We start from the raw sequence: 20506 nt of genomic DNA on the forward strand, positions 1-20506 counted from the left end.
TCATCATACCTAAGCTGTTCGTGTTGCTTTTGATTTTTGCTGGCACATGAATGCACTGTAGTAATATTTTAAAACAAACAATAGATGTCAAAGGTGAAGACTTTATCCAACTTCCTAATTTGCTCAGGTGGAGGATAACCACAAACTTCAATGTATTTTATTGAGATTTTATGTGACAGACCAAGACAAAGAAGTGCATGTTTGTTTAGTGGAAGAAAAATGGTACACGGTTTTCCAAATTTTTCACAAATAAAAATCTTAAAAGTGTGGCATGTACTTGTATTCAGAACCCCTGAGTCAAAACAAGTATTATCACTGCAAAAACCGGTACCAGTCTTTTGGGGTGTGTTGTTACAAGTTTAACTCATCTAGAGGCTGAAATTTCCATCCACTTTTTTTTGATGAAGAGCATCTCTGAAAATGAATGTTCAAGTATTGCCACAGATTCTCAACTGGATTTATATCTGGACTTTGATTGGGCCATTCTAATATATGAGTATGTTTTGATTTAAACCAACCATTGTAGCTCTGGCTGCATGTTTAAGGTCATTTCTGGAAAATGAACCTCTGCAGCAGTCCCAAGAGTTATGCAGCCACTAACAGGCTTACGTCCAGGATTGACCTTTATTCATCTCCCCCTCACCTCTAACAAGGGTTTCTATCCCTGCTGCAGAAAAGACACCCCAGTGGGGGGTTCCCAAAGCATTATGCTGCCATCGCCATGTTTCACCATGTTGATGATGTGTTTGGGGTCATGTGAGGGGTTTGTTTTCTACCTGTCCTGTTTCTCTAGTCTTTATGAAGCTGTTTGTTCCCTAATATTCTCTAACAAACCTCTGAGGCCTTGGAAAACAACTTGATTTATACTTAAATTACCAACAGTTGGACTGTATTTACAAATTAGGTGACCACTAGGCAATTGGCTGCACTGTATTCAATTTTCAAAGAGGTGCTACTGAATGCTTTAGATAAGTGGAGGGTATTTTTTATTCAGTCTAAACAGAAACTGTCTCAGCTGGTTAAGCTGGTATCTTGACCCGCATGTCTTTCACAACAAATGAGTGATGCTCCTCAATGATCGCACCTCCGCCGCTATAAAAACCTGTAAATGAAGAAGGGCAGTCCCTAAGCTCACAGAACATGTGTTCTTGCTGCGTTAGTGTCAGTCTTCTGCCACATCGTGTGCCAGTGCTCAGTTTTACTACCTGTCCACGGGCCGTGACACTGGATAAATAAGATTAGTTAGCAGCGAGGACAGGCAATGCGAGACGAGCGGATGGCTTGAGTAGAAGTCAGCGAGTGTGGAGAGATGAGTCACTGATTAACAGCTGGAGAGCTTCTGATGAATGTGAGAGGTAAAGTAATCATCCAATCAATCACATCTGAACACCAGGCCTCCTGGCAGGACCAGCATAAATAACGGCAGGGCGGACTGGCTACTAACTGACTGATGCCTACAGTCTTCTGTGACACTTAGTGCAGAAAAGCTGAAAAAAACCCAACTAAATTAAATAGTAAAATCCAGCACATTCACAGACAAGAACAGAGAAATGTTGAGACGGAGGATGAAGGAATCGTGAAGGATGTTGACCTAAATGTCAAGTGTCAGTATCGGACGCTTGTTTCATTCCAAGTGCCATGCATCATTAAGGAGTTACACTCAGCCCTAATTAAAACACCTACTCTTTGATGTGGTGGGGGTGGAGGAGGCGTCGAGGGACTCGTCAAGTCTTGATTATCTAGCAGGTTGCCGTAATCTGCTGTGCTGCCTTTCACCGGCAAAGGAGGAGGGGTCTCACCCTTGTCGGAGCAGCCCATCCCGTTCAGCTCCAGATCTGTAAAAAAAAAAGGCGAACATCAGCAGACATTCATCAACCAAATTCACGAGGTCCTCTGTAGAAGAAGCACTCAGAGCCAGAGAACATTAAAAAACTGAGATCAACTGCTAGGGGTGTAACAATACATTCAGTTTATTGGACAAGAAGATGAAGAATTCTGATTACACAAAAATCATACGAGAAGATATTTTAACAATACTATGTATTAAATAATTTGTCCAAATTGTAGAATATTTTGTTCCACTGCAGGTGCATGAAATAGAATATCATCAAAAGTACATATATTAAATAAATAAACTTAAAAAAGTGAAACTCACATTTAGTAGAATGCGCTAATGCAAATGCAAAACTCGGCTTTTTAAGAATTGAATTCCATAGTTCAATGCTTGCTGTTTTTTTTCTGCTCTAGTAAGTAAAGAAATCTTGTTGTAGGGTAGGGCAGAATTTAAAAGCTACTGAATGTTTCACCTTTTTTCCAAGCCTTTTTTTTGAACAAGGAGAAAAGTTTATTGATTCTTGTGTCCTCTGCTTATCACACACAGCTGACAGACAGCTTGCAAAAACAGGTAAGGGAGAGGAAATACCATTTTATACTACATACAACCAGAAAATTCCCTGCACTGCCTGTGGTATAAAATTGAACAAGGTGTAAACTCCATGACTGGTATTATTTAAGATTTCACTGGGATGAAAACTGTCATTTTTGAAATCAAAAACCCATCTATGGCTGCTCTGGAAGATTGTTGGGCTAACAAACAGAAGTAACTTTCACTGATAATCTCTGATGATATGGGAGGCAGCAACAATGCTAAGCAGGACTGGACTCAGATGAACTGGAAAAAGGAAGAATCTGTATCTCATTTACTTTTGGCCCTGCTGTACAGTGAGTTTTAGCTCTGCTATCTAAAAGTAAAGCTTTGGCCTTATCTCCCTGCCAAAGTGGCAGACTATCATAGTGAGAAGGAGATCAAAAGTACTGAGAGTGAAGACTTTTCTTACTTGAAACAGCATGCAGGCTAAAGGTGGATTTGTTCCTTGGTGTAATGGGTGGGGGCCCAATTGAGGAGGTGGAGTTGGTGGAAGAAGGAGGTCCTGGCGAGACCGAGAGACGTCGATCTCCAGCCATCTGATTGAGAACTTGGCTCCTTGGTCTCTGAGGCCGCAGGGGGCTAATCTGTCAGGTCACGTGAGGAGAAAACAAAAAGATGAAGTCTTTACTGAGTGCTGAAATTGAACAACCGAATCCATTTAAGTCAATAAAACAACACTTAAAGGAAATTTTTCAGCAAATAAGTCGGGGCTCTGATGAAATATCACAAAGGAAAATTGGTTTCACATTTCCTTTGGGATTGTTGAGCAATTCCACGCACATATTAAAACAGCTATTTGTATTTGTGAAGGAGAAACCCATTTGGGTAAATGTGCTTGTCGGATTGCAGGGTGTTATTTGTGGTTTCTAATAATTACTTGCATGCATGAGCGTGTTTTCCCCACTTTATTGGGGCTTGAATTTGAATATGAAAAGATATGTCCTTGGGGCTACTCTGCACTGCAGGCGACATTAACAAATAACCTCGTAATTGGTGAAATTCAAACAGCCAGCCGTGAGGGAGACACTGGGAAACACAGTGTGCACCATGTAATGTTTGTCCACAAACGGTATGAAATATATTGATGTTGTGTAAAGTATTAGTCTGGAAAAAGCAACTGGTAAAAGCGATTATCACTGGTCATTCCTAGGTACTCTGCTCTTGACCCATCCTAGAGGAAGAATGGAGATGCCCAGAATCCACGTCGCTTGAAGTCCAGTGTGTAGTTTCCACAGTCAGTGATAATTTGGGGTGCGATGTAAACTGCTGATGTTGGTCCAGTGTATTTTCTGAACTCCATAGAGAATCTATAGGGCATTGTCAAGAGGAAGATGATAGACACCAGACCCAACAATGCAGATGAGCTGAAGGCTGCTTTCAAAGCCACCTGGGCTTCTATTACACCTCAGCAGAACCGCAGGCTGATTGCCTCCATACCATGCCGCGCTGATGCAGTAATTCATGCAAAAGGAGGCCCAACCACATACTGAGTGCATAGAAAGGAACATACTTTTCAGAAGCCTGACATTTTTCTTTAATCAATCTTTGTTTTATTTATCTTATGTAATATTCAAATTTTGTGAGACAGAATTTTTGGTTTTCATTATCTGTAAACCATAATATTCAAAATTACAATAAATGATGGCTTGAAATATTTCACTCTATGTGTAATGAATCTATATATAAGTTCAACTTTCTGAAACCGTCTGAATAAGTGAAAATATTAAACTTTTTCACAATATTCGCAAGGTAAGTGGTTGAAAAAAGGCTGAAGGAAAGACAGTTGAGGGGGAAAGTTATGACAAAATAAGACTAGAGAACGTAAAAGCCAAAAATAATAACATATTAACCAACTAAAAGAAAGAGCAGAAAACACAAATAAGAAAAAAAGAATGAACACTACCGTCTCGGAGAGTATGACAGCTTCAGGTGGCTGCAGACAAATCTCTGCCGTCTTGAGCTCTTTGTCGAAATTCTCTTGGTGCTTGCTGTTCCTCTTCTCCTTCTTCCTCTCTTTGCGGTCCCTTTCAGGTTCATCCCGGTCCAGTTTGTCCTGAGACTTTGTATGCAGCTTCTTTGGTAGAAGGGGTTCCAAGGCAAAGCTTGGGGGAGGAAAACAATACACCCAATGGTCAAACAAAATTTTGAAATGCAGTATTATGTTAGCGCATGCCAACACATTTGTAGCCAGCACATGTGCAGAAATTAGAATATCATCGAAAAGTACATATATTTAATCAATAAACCTCAAAAAGTGATCCTCACATTAAGTAGTTACAGGTAATGAAAACGCTAAACTAGGCTTTTTCAGAAAATTTTATATTAAAGATTCCAGAAATGTTGGCCTACTGAAAAGTGCTGTACAGTATATCCACTCAGTACATGGTTGGGGCTCCCTTTGCTTACTGGATCATTGCACTGAGGCATGAAGGTGATCAGCCTGTGGCACAGCTGTGTTGTTAAGAAGGGTCAGGTTGCTTTTACTATGACCCACAGCATCTTTTTCAGTCATACTTTTTCCTTCCACTTAATTTTCCACTAATATGTTAAGATACACCTGTCTGTGAACAGCCAGCTTCTTTAGAAGATACCTTTTGTAACTTAACCTTTGTGGAGACTGACTGTCTAGCCAGTAGTTTTTCAGCAGATTGTGTAATCATTAGTTATTATGAATGCGTTAAATATATCACTTTGAGTGTAATAATCTATATACAAGTTTCACTTTTCGAGTTTAATTACAGCACCTGTATATGAAGAACTTCCAGTTTTATCAAAAAATATACAGAAGTAAGTTAAATTGCACTGGCACATCCATAAAGGCTCCATGTGGATTATTGGATCTAACAACCAATCATCATCTACTAAACAGATTAAAGCCACACTTTTATGGTGCTTTACATCTTGAAAAATTAAAAACCAAAGGTTACCCATCTGATCCAGGCCTGGAGGGGGAGTTGTCAGAGGAGATAGAGGTGACTGAAGCGACGGACAGCGGCCTCTGGGAGGAGGGCATGGTGAAGGAGCGCACCATGGAGGGAGGACGAGGCCCTCTTCGTTCATCACCTGCCGGCTAACGCCAGAGTGTTAGTGTTCTGAAATATTTGCGTTCTTAGATGTATTGCAGTTATATCTCTTGTCTTCAACAGTAAGCTAGTTATTAGCTAATGAACAAACTATTATTTATCAAAAACGGTGAGTTATCTTGTTATTTGAATTAGCTATGTAGCTAATTAGCATGTTGTAGTTTGCAAAGATTTAGGCGGATTTATGCAAATCAACATCAGGAAAAAGTTTATTTGGTGTCAAAACCTCTGATTAAAGCTACTCAGCATCAACACTCTCGACCATAAACTGAAGAGGGGTGAAAGTACAAAGAACATTTGAGGTTGTCCTTATCTCTCCTGGAACCTGTGGGTAGAAAAATGAAACCCCCTGCCTTTAAAGACAATTTTCATAAAAGGCAGGGGACCATCTAACAACGTAGCCTTATTATCACTTTCTGGGAAGCGATTACTTATTTTTGATTAGAAGCTACACCTGGCCTGGCTCTGTGTCTACCTGTGACACCTTTCTGGAGAGGGGAATCGTCCAAGCTTCTGCTGGCAACAACTTAATGCTCACCCTCTACCGATGATCCACATAGCCCTGTCTTTTAGTGTTTAACCCTTTCTCTCTCCTAGACATGGCCATTGACTGAGCTTAACTGTAACTAATTATATGTGCTCTCTTTCAAACTCTAACCTTGAAAACTGGCTCAGAGTTTATCTGTTCTTTCTTTCTAGGTGAAACGACTAAGGGAGCTACATCCATTAACATTTACTTTTCCTTCCCATAGAAAGTACTTCTGGATCAATGCTTCTTTGTTCTCTTTGTGTCTCTGCTCTGTTCTCTCAAACCCCCAGTCGGTCGTGGCAGATGGCCGCTCACACTGAGCCTGGTTCTGCTGGAGGTTTCTTCCTGTTAAAAGGAAGTTTTTCCTCTTCGCTGTCGCTACATGCATGCTTAGTATGAGGGATTGCTGCAAAGTCAACGCCAGTGACTGTCCACTGTCTCTACATGCTCATTCAGAGGGAATGCTGCAAGTCACTGACTGGATGCAATCTGCTGGGTTTCCTTAGATAGAAAAACTTTTTATCCAATTTGAATAAAAAGCTAACTCTGACTGCACTGTTCAATTGTTAGGATTAATTGGAATGTATGTACCTGACTGTTGTGAAGTGCCTTGAGACAACATGTGTTGTGAATTGGCGCTATATAAATAAAACTGAATTGAATTGAATTGAAAGGTCACCACCCTCTTCTTTTAACGGAGGGACAACCTCTTTACCTCTGGCAGAATATATGGAAATGCTTGGCCAAGCAACAATTAAACCAGTAAGAAGAAGAAGAGAAATGGAAAGCAGTCCCCCAGCCGAAAGCCGCTGCAGACAAGCTGACATCAGCTAAAAGAATACGCATAGTGGGGCATAAAGCACTTTACTGCAAAGGAAGATCAAAATCAAGTGCTCGTCAGATTTTATGATTAAGGTTTTACCAACTAGTGTAGAACTACCATCGCAACCTGGTTTCTTGCTCTTAACATTATGGGATTGCATCATGACACCTACAAAAAAATCTTGTTGAAGATTCTTTCAAGAAGCCTTGATCTTTGTTACCTGATTCTCCTGTTTATGATGCTCCGCACATTTTGAGAAACAGAAAAAAACCTGGACTGCAGCCAGTTCTTTTCAAGCAGACATCCAGTGCTGCTGGATCATGCAGAATTAGGTCTGATATTGTTCTGCAGAATTAACCTTGGACTTGAGGGAAAAGCCATTAGGTTGACAGCAACTTGTTTCTTTCTTTAAATCGAATAAAGCCTTGTAGTAATCCTAGTGCTGTTACCATCTCGGCACATGGAACCAAAATTCAAAATGTAGTTTTCAAAGATCTTCATTTATTCAGGGGAAACAAATCCATCCAAAACATTCTGGCCCTGTACAAAGTAACTGCACCCTAAACCTAATAGCTGGTTGTCCCACCCTTGATGCCAACAACTGTCATCAAGTGTTTCTTTTAATTGAAATATCTTTTCAATTGAAACACAGTGGAGTGTTTTTGAGCATGAATGGCCTGTTTAGGGATATGCCACAGCATCTAAATAAGATCTGGACTAAGCCTGGACTTTTACAAGGCCACTCCAAATTATAATTTTTTAACCCATTTCGAGATGGATTGCTGGTTTCTTTGAATCACTGTCTAGCTGCCTAATCCAAGTGGACTTATTTGAGCCTAAAGTCACAAACTAAAGGCTAGACAAAGCATACTACCACCACCAATTGCCTAATTGTGAGTATGAGGTTCTTTTTCCTAAATACTGTTTTAATTTTACACGATAAAATGTTTTGTCTTTGTCTCCTCGGTGTTTAGAATATTTTCCCCAAGATTGTGGGGCTAAATCAATGCATTTTTATTGTTTTACATGTGAGATGGGTCTCTATGTTCTTTTTGATCAGCTATGATTTTTGCCTTGGAATTTTTCTATGGACACCATTTTTGTCCAGTGCTGAATCATGAACACTGACCTTTATTTAGGCAAGTGAGGTCTGCTTTAGGTTTTCTTCTGTTTTTTTTGTGACCTTCTGGATGAATCGTTTATGCACTCTTGGAGTAAGTTTGTTAGGTCCGCCATTCCTAGGAAGGTTCCCAATTTTTCCATGTTTTCTCCATTTGTGGATAATGACTCACTGTGGTTTAACTGGAGCTCAAAAATTTAGACATTGCTCTTTTAACCTTTCCAGACTGATAAATGTCAGTGTGGGTGTTTCCCATTTTTTCTTGGATTTTCCTAGATTGAGGCATGATGTGTTGCTTTTTGAGATCACTTTAACCAACTTTATGGTTCTATTTAAGTGGTTTTTTGATGCTACAGATTTGGCAGTAATCAGGTGTGCCAAGTGAAATTGCTTTCTAAACAATGGGGTTATTCACAGTTAATTCATGATTTAATACGGTGCTTAAATGCAAAGATCAGCTGAAAACAGATTTTTGTGTTTACTGAGGATATCTTAAAGACATTTGTTGTACTGTTATTTATCTAACAAAGAAAATTTTACACTGCACCTCGACAAACACCTTGCACCTTGAGTTATATTGGAATCAAATTTGAACTGAACACACTTAAAGAATAACCATATTAATTGATAAGACAAAGTCTAAATGACAGAAATTTCCATTTAGATTTATAATCCAACAGTTCACAGAAAAGATAAAACTAGCACATTGAGCAGAAAATTATTATTCATGCAAAAGAGTGAAATCAAGGAGATCATTAAAAAAAGATCTTACCAGGGTCCTCACACCATACTGTTTCTCCACCTTCTCTCGCAGCTGTTTAAAACAAGCATCCATGCGATCGTGAAAAGGCCTCAGTGCCTCGGTGACCTTCTCACCATGGATGCGAACACCTTCAGCAAGATGCGGGATCTGTTAAAAAGAAACGAACAGCTTAAGTATCCTTCACCCATAAACTCTTTGAGGATGAGAGACATGTCACATGTAGACAATTCATTCATCTGAGAAACTCAGTTGTCTTTCTAAAGTATTTTCATTCGTTAGGCTCTTTTCCTCAACATTAAGGCCAGTGCTGGTAGATTACAGCAAGAGTTGTTGCCATCATAATCTATATCTCTTTCCTGCTACAAAGAGAAACTCCTTACCAAACATACAGCAGATTGCAAAAGCATTAAGATCTTTTGAACTTTTTTTTCTATTTTGTCGCTTTACAAATGCAAACCGTAATATATTTCATTGGGATTTATTGTGACAGACCAACACATAGCAGTTCGGAATTGTGAACTGAACGGGAAGATTTATCAGAGAACCGGATTTGAGTTTCATTTTAGCTTTGGAGGAGTTGCAGGGATTCAAAGCTCAGCTGACAGAATTTGATGGCACTACAGCTACTAAGCCCTGCATGCTATAAATCTGGCTTTGCTGAAAGAGTTGCAAGAAAAAAGACATTGCTGAAACAAAGCCATCAGTCCTAACCCTAACCCAAGTCCTATTTTTAGCATCCCCCTCCTAAACTGCAAATATGCAGTAGAAGATGCTCTGGTCAACATGTAAAACACTGTGTACAGGCAAACCAACACTGCACATCACCCTGAACACGATATTCCCAACAAGAAAAATTTTAGTGGCAGCATCATGATGTGGGGATGTTTCTCTACAGCAAAGACAGGGAAGCTGGTTGGAGTTGATAGGAAGATGGATGGAGATAATTACAGGAAAATCCTGGGAGAAAACCTTCAAGAAACGTAAGAAAGAGGTTCACCTATTAGCAGGACAGTGACCTTACATACAGCCAGAGCTACAGAGGTTGGACAATGAAACTGAAACACCTGGTTTTAGACCACAATAATTTATTAGTATGGTGTAGGGCCTCCTTTTGCGGCCAATACAGCGTCAATCCGTCTTGGGAATGACATATACAAGTCCTGCACAGTAGTCAGAGGGATTTTAAGCCATTTTTCTTGCAGGATAGTGGCCAGGTCACTACGTGATACTGGTGGAGGAAAACGTTTCCTGACTCGCTCCTCCAAAACACCCCAAAGTGGCTCAATAATATTTAGATCTGGTGACTGTGCAGGCCATGGGAGATGTTCAACTTCACTTTCATGTTCATCAAACCAATCTTTCACCAGTCTTGCTGTGTGTATTGGTGCATTGTCATCCTGATACACGGCACTGCCTTCAGGATACAATGTTTGAACCATTGGATGCACATGGTCCTCAAGAATGGTTTGGTAGTCCTTGGCAGTGACGCGCCCATCTAGCACAAGTATTGGGCCAAGGGAATGCCATGATATGGCAGCCCAAACCATCACTGATCCACCCACATGCTTCACTCTGGGCATGCAACAGTCTGGGTGGTACGCTTCTTTGGGGCTTCTCTACACCGTAACTCTCCCGGATGTGGGGAAAACAGTAAAGGTGGACTCATCAGAGAACAATACATGTTTCACATTGTCCACAGCCCAAGATTTGCGCTCCTTGCACCATTGAAACCGACGTTTGGCATTGGCATGAGTGACCAAAGGTTTGGCTATAGCAGCCCGGCTGTGTATGTTGACCCTGTGGAGCTCCCAACGGACAGTTCTGGTGGAAACAGGAGAGTTGAGGTGCACATTTAATTCTGCCGTGATTTGGGCAGCCGTGGTTTTATGTTTTTTGGATACAATCCGGTTTAGCACCCGAACATCCCTTTCAGACAGCTTCCTCTTGCGTCCACAGTTAATCCTGTTGGATGTGGTTCGTCCTTCTTGGTGGTATGCTGACATTACCCTGGACACCGTGGCTCTTGATACATCACAAAGACTTGCTGTCTTGGTCACAGATGCGCCAGCAAGACGTGCACCAACAATTTGTCCTCTTTTGAACTCTGGTATGTCACCCATAATGTTATGTGCATTTCAATATTTTGAGCAAAACTGTGCTCTTACCCTCCTAATTGAATCTTCACACTCTGCTCTTTCTGGTGCAATGTGCAATCAATGAAGACTGGCTACCAGGCTGGTCCAATTTAGCCATGAAACCTCCCACACTAAAATGACAGATGTTTCAGTTTCATTGTCCAACCCCTGTACATTGAAATGATTTAGAATCTAAACCAATATGCTTTGATCTAAACTTCAGATCAAATAGCCCAGTCAAAGTCATGACTTAAATCTAGGTGAGAAACCATATAACAATTGATGTTCACTGATGCTTTCCATCTAATCTGACTGAGCTCAAGCAAGAATAAAAAACATTTCTACATGTGGAGACATGCCCCAAAGGACTTTTTAGATTTAGATTTTTTAAATTGTAGATTTAGACCATTTTCCTTCCCCTTCACAATTATGCACTAGTTTGTGTTGGTCATAAAGCCGGAGTTAACTGCATTAAAGTTTGTGTTTGTGACATGGCAAAGTGTGAAAATATGGATATGACACTGTACATAATATTTAGACCTCATAACCTGATCAGTGAATGTACCAAATATTGAGTTTTTAAACAAAAGGCAGAGCCAGTAAACTTCAGCAGAAGCTGTTGCCATGGCACACTACCACCCCCTTCACCCCCACCCCCTGCCATAGAAATCACCTCCTTAACACACGTATATAAGAAGAATAGACTATATCTACAGGCATGTACAAGACGTGAAGGATGTTTACTTCTCCACCGCTGACGCAAATAATGACGCAGTGCAACCTTTTTAACTTCACTGCTGTCTTGCCAGAATGTTGTAAGCCGATGTAACTAAACCCTAGCACAGAGCGGCAGGATTGCAGGTAAAAAGAGAAGCGAAGGAAAGACTGAAACTGCTGGCTAAATCTAGAGAGGAGGAAGCAACATTCCTCAGCCGCTGAGCAGAATATGAGTATGATCTTTTGCTCGACTTTTACAGAGGTGATTGGCGGCAGGGGGGAGGGTGTCTCAATCAATCTAAGATCAATCTAAACTGTCTCTGCTACACGTTAGGCATACTGTTATGTAAAAAGAACCCCTCATACTTAAATTCCTACTGAAAAAATAATCAGATTTAAACAGTCTCTAAATGTTAAATAACTAATCATGGTGTGTAGCTAAAGCATAGATCTTGTACTGTAGCTTTTATGATGAAGAAATTCACTCACACTGGGAGCAAATGGGAGGATTCGGGTACCAAGGAGTGTGTGAAACATCAGGCTCATCCGGACAGTACAAAATAAGCTGTATATGCTGTGTATGTCTTAACCTAAGAATCCCTGGGGTCAGATCAACGTTCTTCCTTTTTTCTGAGGGCAAACTGCCCCTTCACAGTGAACTATAAAAGGAACTGGCTTCATGCAGAAAAAAACTGCATCTTTATACTTTTGTGATGCAACTTTTTGTAATAATCTCAAACTGAGCCTGTCTCATTCCCAGGTTTTAACATTAGATGGATTTATATGCAAAGGTGGGGACATTTATTGGCACCCACGGTAAAGTAATATCACAATCCCAGACAAAAAATACCAAGAAAATTCCAACCTTTAATTGAAGTACATTTGTTCAGTGGAGGGAAAAAAAATTAAATGTTAGTAAACAGATGTTTTAAAATAAATAACTTGTGCCATAACTAAATTACACCTTGTAAAACTCACTTTTGTCAATTAGCAAAGCACTTTATCTTCCATTTTGATATTTTACAAGGTTGGCGTATACTGAAGAGAAATTTGACTGGATAATCCTTTGTACTCTATTTAATACCCTCCTCTCTTCAGTTCATTCTTTTCTATATGATTTAAAAAATGAGATGGCCATGACAAAACCAGTTCCGTGTTGATTTGGTCATATATTTTGGATGATCATCTAGCTGAAAAACCAGAAGAACCACATTTATTAGTTGCCCACTAGACTGTTTGTTAAAATGACCTTGTATTTCAAAGAGTTAGTAATGCTATGCACTGTAAAAGCGTTCCAAGGGCCTTTTGAACAGAGACCGAACCACAGGATCAGACATGCTCCACCCTACTTAACAGTGGGCATAAGGTGTATTTCCACATCACCCTGCTGTGTTTCCCGCCAAAACGCTCACAGACTTTAGACTTATTATCATTCAACCGCACATTCACAATGTACATTTGAGCAAGATTTCGTTGCAAGGCTCCAAATAAAAACAGAAAAACAAGTAAAAGCAAGACAGCATAAATATAGGCGTATGCAATATAAAAAAGAATAAAAATATATACAAAAGAATAGGAAGGAATGTGGCAAATAAGTAAAGAAGAATTATGTAGTGAAAAAAAGTATATATAAGGCAATATAAAAAGTGCAATTACCTTAGCTGGATGTATTGTAACAGAATTCACAGTGACCATTTAAAGTGACCAGTGTTGCATGGGAAGAGGGGAATATTGCAAATCTATCAGTCTTAAGATGTGGGGAATTAAACTGTTGTGGAATCTGCTTATTCTGCATTTGAAACTGCAGAAACATTTGCCAGAGGGCAGCAGAGAGAACAATCCATGGTGGGGGTGGGAGAAATCTTTTGTAATTGACCGAGCCCTGGTCAGGCAGCATCTGCAAGCAGTGTCACAGATTGAAGAAGGCGCTAACCCAATCATTTGTTTCCACTGTCCTCACCACTCTTTCTACACATTTCCAGTCTGTGGTGTTGCAGGGCCCAAACCAGACAGAGATGCAGCTGGTCAGTATGCTCTCTATTGTCCTTCTGTATAAAGTGGTGCTCTTCTCTTCCGACCCTGCATCCCCAGGAATTTGATGCTGCTGACCCGCTCCACTGCAGCATCACTGATGAGGAAGGGGGTGTGATTTTTCCTGAAGTTAACAACAATCTCTTTTGTTTTGTTGACCTTTAAGATTAGATGGTTTGTTTCATACCAGTCCACCGGGTGTTTCACTTCCTGTAGGCCAGTTCGTTGTTGTCCGTGAGGAGACCCACTGCTCAAAATATTAGCATATTGTGATAAAGTTCATTATTTTCCATAATGTAATGATGAAAATTTAACATTCATATATTTTAGATTCATTGCACATTAACTGAAATATTTCAGGTCTTTTATTGTCTTAATACGGATGATTTTGGCATACAGCTCATGAAAACCCAAAATTCCTATCTCACAAAATTAGCATATCATTAAAAGGGTCTCTAAACGAGCTATGAACCTAATCATCTGAATCAACGAGTTAACTCTAAACACCTGCAAAAGATTCCTGAGGCCTTTAAAACTCCCAGCCTGGTTCATCACTCAAAACCCCAATCATGGGTAAGACTGCCGACCTGACTGCTGTCCAGAAGGCCACTATTGACACCCTCAAGCAAGAGGGTAAGACACAGAAATAAATTTCTGAACGAATAGGCTCTTCCCAGAGTGCTGTATCAAGGCACCTCAGTGGGAAGTCTGTGGGAAGAAAAAAGTGTGGCAGAAAACGCTGCACATCGAGAAGAGGTGACCGGACCCTGAGGAAGATTGTGGATAAGGGCCGATTCCAGACCTTGGGGGACCTGCGGAAGCAGTGGACTGAGTCTGGAGTAGAAACATCCAGAGCCACCGTGCACAGGCGTGTGCAGGAAATGGGCTACAGGTGCCGCTTTCCCCAGGTCAAGCCACTTTTGAACCAGAAACAGCGGCAGAAGCACCTGACCTGGGCTACAGAGAAGCAGCACTGGACTGTTGCTCAGTGGTCCAAAGTACTTTTTTCGGATGAAAGCAAATTCTGCATGTCATTCGGAAATCAAGGTGCCAGAGTCTGGAGGAAGACTGGGGAGAAGAAAATGCCAAAATGCCAGAAGTCCAGTGTCAAGTACCCACAGTCAGTGATGGTCTGGGGTGCCGTGTCAGCTGCTGGTGTTGGTCCACTGTGTTTTATCAAGGGCAGGGTCAATGCAGCTAGCTATCAGGAGATTTTGGAGCACTTCATGCTTCCATCTGCTGAAAAGCTTTATGGAGATGAAGATTTCATTTTTCAGCACGACCTGGCACCTGCTCACAGTGCCAAAACCACTGGTAAATGGTTTACTGACCATGGTATCACTGTGCTCAATTGGTCTGCCAACTCTCCTGACCTGAACCCCATAGAGAATCTGTGGGATATTGTGAAGAGAACGTTGAGAGACTCAAGACCCAACACTCTGGATGAGCTAAAGGCCGCTATCGAAGCATCCTGGGCCTCCATAAGACCTCAGCAGTGCCACAGGCTGATTGCCTCCATGCCACGCCGCATTGAAGCAGTCATTTCTGCCAAAGGATTCCTGACCAAGTATTGAGTGCATAATTGTACATGATTATTTGAAGGTTGACGTTTTTTGTATTAAAAACACTTTTCTTTTATTGGTCGGATGAAATATGCTAATTTTGTGAGATAGGAATTTTGGGTTTTCATGAGCTGTATGCCAAAATCATCCGTATTAAGACAATAAAAGACCTAAAATATTTCAGTTAGTGTGCAATGAATCTAAAATATATGAATGTTAAATTTTCATCATTACATTATGGAAAATAATTAACTTTATCACAATATGCTAATATTTTGAGAAGGACCTGTATGTGATGATATGGTTCGTACTGAACCTGGCACGGCAGTCCTGGGTAATCAGGGTCAGGAGCAGTGGGCTTAGGACGCAGACCTGGGGGGAGCCGGTGCTGAGGGAGATGACGCTGGAGTTGTTTTTGCTGTCCCTTACAGACTGTGGTCTGTCTGTGAGGAAATCCAGCAGCTGGTTACACAGGGGGGTGTTGAGTCCAAGGGGGGCCAGTTTGCTTACCAAGATTTTTTGGACTCTGGTATGATGGTGGCAGTCTTGAAACAGGATGGAACGACAGCAGTGAGGCAGTGAGGTGCTAAATATGTCCGTTAGGACGTGAGCCAGCTGGTCTGCACACTCCTTGAGCGCTCGTCCTGGTATGTTATCAGGGCCTGCTGCTTTGCGTGTGTTGAGCCTTCTCAAAGTCCTCCAGACATCAGCTGTCTCAAGTCTGAGTGCCTGTTCACCTGGGTGAGAAGTGGCTTTCCTCACAGGAGTGCTGTTGAGGGCTTCAAATCACCCAAAGTAATTATTGAGTGTGTTAAGAAAGTCTATGTTCTCCTCAGGATAAAGGAACAGCCTTGTAGTATGTGATGGCCCAGATGACTTGCCACATGCATCTGGTGTTTGTTGGGTCATGGAATAAACCCTGGATTTTCTGACCATAGACACGTTTTGCCGTTCTGATGCCACGGTTCAGGTTGGCTTTAGCTGACCTGAGTGTCTCTCTGTCTCCACATTTGTAATCTGTGTTTTGTTATTTGTCATCCAGCGTTTCTGATTTGTGGTGATGATCTTAGTCACAGATACATCCTCCATGCACGTCTGGATGTATGCAGACTCAGATTTAGCATACTCCTCTACATTGCTGTGTTCATTTTCAGTCGCAGCTTCCCTAAACATGTCCCAGTCCATGCACTCAAAGCAGTCATGTAATGCTGACACAGATCCCGCAGACCAGACCCTCACCTGCTGGGGTCTGTATGTAGGAAACAGCATTACAGAGAGATGATCTGATAAGCCAATGTGGTGGCAGGGGGCTGCCTGAATGTTTGTGTAGGTTCTGTGAGCCTCTGGTTGCAAAGTTCACACGCTGGTGGAAATGAGGCAGAACCATCTTCATGTTGGCCTGATTAAGGTGCCCAGCAACAATGAAAAGACCCTCTGGAAGTGTAGTTTGCAAGACACTGAAGGAGTGGTAGAGCACACTCAGAGCCTACTGGTATTATTCCTTATGTCATCCTATTAAAGCACAATATACTAGCAAACTCAATGCAACTTTTTATATTTGTGATGTAGAACAGAAAATGCCTTTTGGCATTACTTAAAAAATGTTTAACATTTTATCTCTATAACTCATTAACATGTTTAACTAAAATAAAAAATAAACTCATTTAGGGTAGCAGGTGGTGTAGCGGTAGAGAGGGCGACTCATATTGGTCCTCAACATAGCTGTCTGGCATTCAATTACTGACCTTGGGGGCTTTGCCCATTTCCTGTCTGATTTCTGTCAATATAGGTCACTAGCTACACAAAAAATAAAGAAAAACAAACAAATAAAATAAAATAAAATTATTTTGCCACGGTTTAATTGTACTCATATGTACACAAAGGTTATGCTGTATTTAATGGAAACTGCATGTTGGTTAAGTCTTTGTGGGATTGTGGGAAAAAACTGCAATTATACGTAGATTCTTTGGTTCAATGTGCTTTAATGGTTGTTATGAAGACTTGGTGACCCAGAGATGCCACTGCACTGCATTTCTGTAACAGTGAGCTTTGGAGATTTTTCTTACTCCCTGCTCACTTGAATGGTTTCAAGATATTGTTTGGTCCTTGACCAGCCTTGTGGTTAAAAGTAAGCCTACTCTTTGCCACGTCATATTTATACCCCAAGAAAACCAAGGCTCATGGGTTACTAATTACAATTTTAGAGATAATCTGGCCAATAAGTACATCAACAATGTGTCAGTTACATTCATGGTAGAGAAATTGCTAGAGGTACCGACAATTATACCTTAAACTTGGATTTGTTTTCCTTCCTAATACATGTACTGAGATTAAAGATTCATTTTTTTTGTGTTTCAGTGTGACATTATGCTTCTGCAAAAAATATACATTTGATTTAAACATCTTTACTGGAGCTACCAATACAGAGCAGTAAACAAGTATTTGGGCCTTTACAGATTTCTTCTGTCTTTGCTTTTTTGTCTCACTTAAATGTTTCAGATCATAAAATGAATTGTTATAACAAAGATGACCTAAAGCAGTTGTCTAATATTGGTTGCATTTATTAAGGAAGGGAAAAGTGATCCACACTAACCTGTAATTTTAGAGGAAAACCATTGCTGACCAGAAAGAACACAAAGCTCCGTCTTATATTTCCAAAAACAAAACAAAAAACAGTCTGATTACTTTCCCCAAGACTTTTGGGAAAATACTTTGTTGATAAATGGGATAAAACTGGAACATTTTTTGAAGGTTTATGTCTCCTTATATCTTGTATAATTTAACGAAGCATTTCAGAAAGGTACATCATATGCACAGTCAAACATGCTGGTGGTGTTAGGTCTGGGGCTGCTTTGGGACCAGGACGACGTGCTGTAATTAAGGGAACCATGATATGTGCTTTCCAGTAGTCAATGCTAAAGAAGAATGTCTTTATCTGTTTCTGACCTTAAGCTCAAGTGCTCTTCAGTTATGAAGTGAACATTGATCCAAAGCACACCAGCCAGTGCACTTTTAAATAGGTTAGAAATAAAGCTTTGGGACTGGCCTAGTTAAAGTCTGGACTTAAATTTGACAGAGATACTGTAGCATGACCTTAAACAGGCCGCTTATGCTGGGAAAACCTCCAGTGTACCTGAATCAAAACAATTCTGCAATGAAAAGTAGGTCAATATTCCTCTACAGAAATCTAAAAACCTCATTGCCAGTTATCACAAGCTTACTGGCAGTTGTTGCAACCATGCGTTAAGAGGCAGTTATTAGGTTTAAAGGCAGTTACTTTTTAACATAGGGTCAAGTTTTTTTGGACTGAATTTATCCCTTAGTAAAAAAACATCATTTGAAATCTGTCTTTTGCATTAACTCAAGTTATCTTTGTCTAATATTAAACCTTGGTCCATCTAAAAATATTTTAAAGCAACTAAAAACCAAAAAACTGTAGAAATCTGAAAGGGTGCAAATACTATTCCATGGCACTGTTATAATCAAAATATACATTTGGACTGGTTTTTTTCACCCATGTAACATGCTGCACTCACACAATTCTGTGATGGGAAGCATTCGGAGCAGGTATCAGTCACTGAAAGCCAATGAGTGCAGCTGTGCTGTGCTTCACTAAACCAAAGCTAGGCACAGGAAGATAAATGAGACAAGGCAACACACACTGTGCACAGATTTCCCCTGATATTACGCACCTTCATCATCATCACTGCTGGGGCATTTTGAAGAAGACAATAAAGGAGAGGAGCCTGAGATGGAAAAGGTGAAGGAAAGGAAACAGCAGCGAACGGGACACGAGTTAGAGGTGAGAGAAAGGATGAGAAGAGACAGAAGGACGAAGTGTCGTGAGACGAAAAAAGCAATGAGGAAAAAAAAAAACACGGTGAGTGAAAGCTGAGGCAAGATTCACGTCTCCCAGGATACCCATATCTTTTTATAGACCTTAAAATGATTGAGTGAGACTGAGAGGTGGCATGGCAACAGAGTTCTGCTTGGTGGCTGCAGGCTGCTAAACTATTTGTGTACAACACTAAGGCTCAGAGCCAAAACACACACAAAAATTTACTTTTTAAATTACATGTAAAAACTTGCAGAGGGTTTCAATCTAGTCTATATGTCGACATACAGTCATTGGAAAAAGGTAGCTCCCATAACTAGCAATGCAGTCATTGGAAAAAGGTAGCTCCCATAACTAGCAATGCAGTCATTGGAAAACTAAGTACACCCTATAATTCAATACCTGGTAGAACCACATTTGGCAGCAATAACTGGAAGTGGTAATTTTCTGTCTCTCATATGGTTGTGAAGGAATTTAGTATACAGTGCTGCTTCAGTTCTTCAAACTTTGGAGGGATTTTTTTTTACAACTATCTGAAAATTCACCCATAATTCCAGTTGGCTTGTTGTGTGGAATTTGAAAAAGCTTTTGAAGTGGCCCTGTCAATCTGATGCAGATTTGCTGCTGTGTTTTGGATTACTGTTCTATTGTTGACCCAAACTGGGCCCAGATTTAACTGACAGATGGATGACCTAACATTTGACCCAACAATACTTTGGGATACAGAGGAGCCCATCATTGACTTCCTGATTAGAAGGTGCACTACAAAACAAGTCCAAATCATTACCAACCATGAAACATATTACATTTGGTATGAGGTATTAATGTTTGGTATTCAAAACATTCTTTACTTTGCTCTAATCTGTCTAAAAGGACATTCTTAACAAAATCTGAAGGTTCATTATGAGGTAAGGCTTAAAAGCTAGTTTTTAGTCCCAGTTTCCTTTAGATAGGTGTTCCTCCAGTGGCTCCTCTGAATAAGGCCTACTTGTTCAGACTTTTTCCAATTGTATGGTCATAAACTTTAACACATTAACTCACTGCTCACTTAATTAGGTACAACATGCCAGTACTGACAATTTGATAACTTGTTGAAAACCTTCCTCTACGATTACGGTCCATTTTGATAGGATACCATCACAGAGCTGCTGAAGAATTGTCAGTTCAACAACCATGATTGAAATCCAATTTTAGTGAGCTTGTGTAAAACTGAAGCCTTGGTTTCCTGTTCTTAGAGGAAATCAGTGTTACCCGATGTAGTCTGCTATTGTAGCTGCTTCAGTCTGCTTAAGGTTTGAAATATTGTGCTTTGAGAGATGGCATTTTGCATCCCTTGGTTATAATAAGTAGTTTTTTGATCTTTTGTTACCTTTCTATCATCTTGAACCAGCATGCCCCTTCTCTGAATTCAACAAGTCACAACTGAAGCTTACCAGATATAAACCTGAAAATCCCAGGAGATCAACAGGGTCTAAAAAAC

General features: G+C 40.4%; 1 protein-coding gene across 5 annotated transcripts in view; it reads right to left on the bottom strand.

Annotated features, from left to right (window-relative positions):
* Nucleotides 1–20506, bottom strand: part of dock1 (dedicator of cytokinesis 1) — a 308112-nt gene that overhangs the window by 2439 nt on the left and 285167 nt on the right. For all 5 annotated transcript variants that reach the window (XM_047376374.1, XM_047376376.1, XM_047376375.1 and 2 more), the window contains 5 exons: nucleotides 8756–8893; nucleotides 5356–5498; nucleotides 4332–4530; nucleotides 2838–3012; nucleotides 1684–1835 (listed from right to left, as the gene is read on the bottom strand). In XM_047376374.1, the coding sequence (XP_047232330.1) occupies nucleotides 1684–1835; nucleotides 2838–3012; nucleotides 4332–4530; nucleotides 5356–5498; nucleotides 8756–8893 (807 nt within the window). The remainder of the gene's footprint in view (nucleotides 1–1683; nucleotides 1836–2837; nucleotides 3013–4331; nucleotides 4531–5355; nucleotides 5499–8755; nucleotides 8894–20506) is intronic.

This window comes from Girardinichthys multiradiatus, chromosome 10, assembly GCF_021462225.1.
Source record: "Girardinichthys multiradiatus isolate DD_20200921_A chromosome 10, DD_fGirMul_XY1, whole genome shotgun sequence".
Taxonomy (NCBI): domain Eukaryota; kingdom Metazoa; phylum Chordata; class Actinopteri; order Cyprinodontiformes; family Goodeidae; genus Girardinichthys; species Girardinichthys multiradiatus.